The 5,130-nt window shown below is 58.9% G+C and overlaps 1 protein-coding gene across 1 annotated transcript in view; it reads right to left on the bottom strand.

Annotated features, from left to right (window-relative positions):
- Positions 1–65: 65 nt before the first annotated feature.
- Positions 66–5,130, bottom strand: part of HTR3A (5-hydroxytryptamine (serotonin) receptor 3A, ionotropic) — a 5,379-nt gene continuing 314 nt past the window's right edge. The window contains exons 2-9 of the mRNA XM_008938041.1: positions 3,229–3,392; positions 3,012–3,056; positions 2,564–2,673; positions 1,767–1,936; positions 1,399–1,559; positions 946–1,156; positions 525–758; positions 66–364 (exon numbers count right to left, since the gene is read on the bottom strand). Coding sequence (XP_008936289.1) covers positions 66–364; positions 525–758; positions 946–1,156; positions 1,399–1,559; positions 1,767–1,936; positions 2,564–2,673; positions 3,012–3,056; positions 3,229–3,392 — 1,394 coding nt within the window. The remainder of the gene's footprint in view (positions 365–524; positions 759–945; positions 1,157–1,398; positions 1,560–1,766; positions 1,937–2,563; positions 2,674–3,011; positions 3,057–3,228; positions 3,393–5,130) is intronic.

The following is a 5,130-nucleotide window of genomic DNA, read 5'->3' as shown; positions in this document are numbered from 1 at the left end:
GGTCGGCAAGTGAGTCCCCGAGCCAAGGAGCGGTGCCCGGCGCTGCCCCGACGCGCGGGTGCCGCTCAGGCGTCCCGCCACACCGACCAGAGGGTGCCCAGCGTGATGCTGTAGGCCAGCACGGCCACCAGGTAGACCCGGAAGAGCAGGACGTCCAGCACATAGCCCACTTGGAGCCACTCGTGGGCGACTTCGCGGAAATCTTCGCGTTTCCCCAGGACCTGGCGGATGGCGGTGACCTCGCGCAGGATGCCGAGCATCAGCACGGAGCCCTCTGACGGGCCAGCAAAGGCCGGCGTGTGCCTCGCGCCCCCCAGCGCCTCGCACTCCCGGGGGTCCTCACAGCTGTAGGGGTTCATCTTGGCTGCAGGGTCAAGAGAGGCAGGGGGGAAAGATCTCTTTAGACAGGGAACCCGAATTTCTGCAGGTGACCTGACCATGCAAACAGAGCCTACACAGATATAGATGGCTACTAGGACCTAGTCACCATCATTTCCCACAGGCCCTCTCTGCGCAGCCCTTACCAGTGCTGTCATTGTTCTCCACTTCCCTGGGGATACCCGAAGTTTGAGTCCTGCTCTGGCTGAATTGAGTCCTGTCCCTGATGCAGAGGAGGACGGTGGCTCGTTCCAGCAGCAGGCGCTTTACCCACTTGGGAACGTGAGGCTGCAGGTCCTGCTTGTGCACCAGGCGCACGATCAGGATGGTCTCTGTCAGACTGATGACGAGCAGTGCCATGCACACCACAAAGTAGATGCCTGTGGAGATGGCCAGCAAGGTGAGTGGCCTGCAAAGGCTCATGCACAGAGTGAGAGTGTGGTCCTGAGCGAGTCCTCCCTGTCCACCTCTCACAGTGACCTGGAGTCTCTGTACAAAGCAGCAGCTCCTGCTGCTCCAGGCCCAGGGCTGCCGTGGCAGCCAGCTTGGCAGGTAGTGCCACCATACCTATCAACGGGGTGCCGACAGCAGTAGCTGGCAGCGTGTCAGATACAATGATGAGGAAAACTGAGTAGCCCAGCAGGAGGGTGATCTTGAATGAGACCCTCTCGCCGCTGTTAGGAGGCAGGTAAAAGCCAACGATGTCCATAATCATCAGGAAGATGCTGGGGAGAAGCAGGCTGACAGTGTAGAAGAGGGGACGTCTGCGGATGACTACCTGTGAGACAGAGACAGGAAAGGCTCAGTGAGGGGTCAAAAGGAGAGCTTGAGCTGGTGAGGCTCTCCATCAAAGCAGGTGAGGATGGTGAGATACTTTGAAGTGAGACAGAAGAAGGGCTCAGCACTGGGAGCCTCCTGCCCACAGGCAGGAGCACCACGGTACAGAGCAGCTGGGGGACGGTGGCAAGACCCTTCCCTAGTACCCATCACCAAAAAAGCATGATGGCCAAAGACCCTTACATAGAACTTCATCTCAGCATAGCTGTCACTGCTCTTGACGCTGAACTCCTGGAAGTGGCTGAGGACGTAGAGCAGCTCCCACTCTCCCTGGTTCATGAAGACGCTCCGGTCAAACTTGACCAGCTCCGGCTGCCGCCCCAGCGAGAGGTTGATGTCACGGACTGCGGGGTGGAAGGAGAGGTGAGGACCACAAATGCAGCTGCTGGCACCTCCACGCCGGGCGGGGTGTCTGCCCTCCCCGCCTGCATCCCTGATCCACTGGGGCCATCTAGAGGGACGAGTTGCATTCTACATGGAGCTCCAGCCTGGCGGAGGTAGGTCCTGCCGGCTCCCCCGAGCCCTCCGGCCGCAGGGCTCCTGGCACTCACTGTGGTGCAGCCAGCTGGTGAAGGTGAGCGAGCAGTTCTGGACGTCAAAGGGGAAGTTGTAGATGTCCAGGCTGCAGGCGGTCATCACCTGAATGGGTTTGAGGTTCTGCACCTCCCCGTGATAGCCAACATAGACGTAGGGGACGTGGGGGGACTTTCCGACGTCAACACTGGAGGCACAAGGGACAGAGACCCAGGCTGGGGACCACCTTCAGCGGGGGCTCCTCCTGCTGACCCTCGTCTGGAGGGGAGCTGCCCAGGAGCCCAGGATCTGCCCCCCAAGCTGCTCTTTTGGCAGCACCCATCCATGCTGCGCTTGTGGCAGCACCCATCCATGCAGACACGCCTGCCCAGCATCACCTCAGTGCCATCCAGGCCACTGCCCTCTCCCAGCCCAGGGAGTGACTGTGGCCCTGCCCCGGGGTCTGTGGAGCTGGCAGGAACACCTTAAATCCCCGCGGCATGGGAAGGATGCCGGCTGGCTTCGCAGGAAGGGCCGGCAGCTCTGCAGCTGCCCTTGCATTGTGCTGCCTTCACAAAGCCTTTCTGCGGATCTCTGGATCCCACCCCTGGCACGGCGTGGGTAATTACCGGCAGTTGCGGTGAGCCAGCGCTGGAAACGGCCCAAGTGCGGAGCTGTTCCCCATCTGCAGCTCGCCCGGCGCGGGGCAGCTGCCAGCACTGTGCCAAGAATACAAAGCGCAGGGCGGCATGTGCCCTTTGCGGGGGGCACGGGGGGTCCAGCCTCATGCCGTGACACCCCCACCCCACCCCCGACACTTTTCAGCCGCACTCACAACTCGTTGATGAGGATATCGGGCACCCAGATGCTCTCCACGGGCAGGGAGATCTGTGTCAGGTTGTCGAAGCGCTCCGGGTCCCACTGGAGGAACTCGTCTATCCAGTGCTGGGAACAAGGAAAAGGGCACTTGGAGGGCGAGGTCTCATCCACCCCACCAGGACCCCAATCCCAGGCTAGACCCCTGCCGTGGGAACCAATCTTCAGTGCCATCCTTGGGAGGGAGGAAAAGCTCGTGCTCCGGCCATTGCACCACTGCACGGTGTGAAGAACACAGCACAAAAGCTGTGTTTAGATTCCTGTCCTACAGAAGCCTCGTCATTCTCCAAGATGGGTCCCACCTTGCTGCACACCTCTCCCACAGGAAAACCTGCATTTTCTGGGGTGCTCAGCCCTGGGGTGCCCCAGTAAGGGAGGAATGAGTATTCACAGTCTCATCTGCTCACCTGTCTGTACCAGATGTAAGTGGTCAGCACCTGGTTCTTCTCATCCTGCAGGAGGAAGATGACACTGTGTCAGCACAAGGGGCATTGGCATACTGGGAGAAGGTGTTTGGAGGATGCAGCACGCCAGGTACCTTTCCCCTTGCCATGGGTACACAGAAGCTGCTTGCACTGAAAGCAGCTGCCCCTACCCCATGCAGAATGGGAGCAGAGGACTCACCACACTGAGGATGGCGTAGACCATGAGGTCGATGGCTACATTGGTGGTCGTTCTCCAGTCCCGCACGGGCCGGGTGCCCTTCTGGTAGTGGGACAGCAGGTAGTGGGACAGCCGGCGCAGGGCAGGCTCGGCAGGCTCCGGCGTCCAGTCCCCCCTCCAGGTACCTGCTGGCAGAGAGAGGGAGGGAGGATGCAAGGATGCATGGATGGGGGGCTGCTCAGCAGCAGTATCCATGATTTGTGGGGGTGTACCATGAACCACAGAAGACTGCTGGCTGCTATTCCTAGCCTGGGGGTTCCCATCAATGTTAAACAGGAGCATTCTGATAGGAAACAGCCAGCCTGCCCACCAGAACCACCACCTAACATTTTATTCATATATTCTGCTCTGTAGGTAGGCAGGGTTGTGACCTCCCCCGGCCTTGAAAGGCAGGGCTGCCGTCTTCCACCTCTCCCGGATGGTCACCAGGACCTCGGCAGCAGCAGAGGGCCACAAAGGACTCGCTGACCCAAGGTAAGTTCCCCCTGCTCCCCACTTCCAGGGGCATTTCTGCTTTGCTCTGCAGGTGGAGGCGGTGAAGGTTAGAGAGGATCCAAGATGCTATATTTTTTTATTAGGTATCTTGGTATTTCTTAGGTATCTTGGTGTTGGTTTCCTGTGGAAACAATCCCTCAGCTGGTGCTGGCAGCATTAATTGCAGAGCAAATTACTGGCGGCACCAGTGTTCTTGCTGCAAGGCAGCCGGCAACGCCACGGCCGAGCGGCGCTGGTGGCTTTGCTCTGCAGCATGCCCAGACCCGGAGTACAATTCCCATCTAATGAAAGGGACTAATTGGAATAGATCTGCGGGAACTTGGGAAAAGCTTCTGGGAAGGGAATCGTAATCTGTTTTTTAAGCTAAAAACCACAAAGCCAGCAGTCTCAGCCCCTCTAGCGTTGAGTGTGATCAGTAATGCCGGGGAGCCAGCCAGGCGCACGACCCTCAACGACAGGGGTGGCAAGGGAGGCCGAGAGGCAGCAATTAGGGTGAGGGGAGGAAAACAGGCATTGCTGTCACCGCGGCTGGGGCCAAGCGGCCTTTCCTGGTGCAGCTGGTGGCAGCTGGCTTGTGCCGTCCTCCTCCTCCTCCTCGCAGCCATGCTGCTGAGCTCTGAGTCAGGATGCCCCGGCAGCAGGTTGGTGGCTTTTCAGAGAGAGGACCAGGCTGGGTTTACCCCGGCTGCTCCAGTCATCTGCTGCCGACACCATGCCAGTCTGCCCGGCCCCAAACCTGTGCCTGCGCCAGCGACTCATCCACTGGAACTCGGTGCAGCCTTGGCACATGGCAGTGCATGTGCACAGACCTTCTGACCATCTTACCTCCAGCACTGCTAGGTCAAGAGCATCATTGCTCCCACTCCTCTTCTGCGACCTCTGTGGTGCCAACCGTGGGAGGAGGTTGGGGAGCAGGGAACGATGCCCTCAGGAGAGCGGTATCCAACTGGTCCAAAGACCCGAGCTACAAACCTGCTGAAAGCTTCCAGCTGTGCTGGACTGCACAACTGTATGTGATTTTTCTACTATTTCCCGGGAAGTTACAACAAGAAGAAATACTAATGACAGCTTATGGATGTTTTGGCAGTTGGTTTTGCACTGTGCAGAGCTGAGATTACAGACCACAAGCACAGCGTTGCTCCTGTGCACTGTCATCCCCAAAACCCAGCTCTGCACTGGGAGGGATGAAACGTTACATTACAGAAATGCCTTTATCGGTGGGAGGGCTCAGGCAGCAGCTCCCAGAGGGATGCAGGATGCAGGCAGGAGACCACTCGGGTTCTCTCTCTCTCTCCCTTCAAGGGTAGGACCCTGCACACTTCCAAAGCCCCGTAGTACCAAGCCCACTGCGCAGAGCTGGGTGCAGAT

The sequence above is a fragment of the Merops nubicus genome, unplaced genomic scaffold, assembly GCF_000691845.1.
Source record: "Merops nubicus isolate BGI_N331 unplaced genomic scaffold, ASM69184v1 scaffold35763, whole genome shotgun sequence".
NCBI classification, from domain to species: Eukaryota; Metazoa; Chordata; class Aves; order Coraciiformes; family Meropidae; genus Merops; species Merops nubicus.
This window is presented reverse-complemented; position numbering and strand designations above follow the sequence as displayed.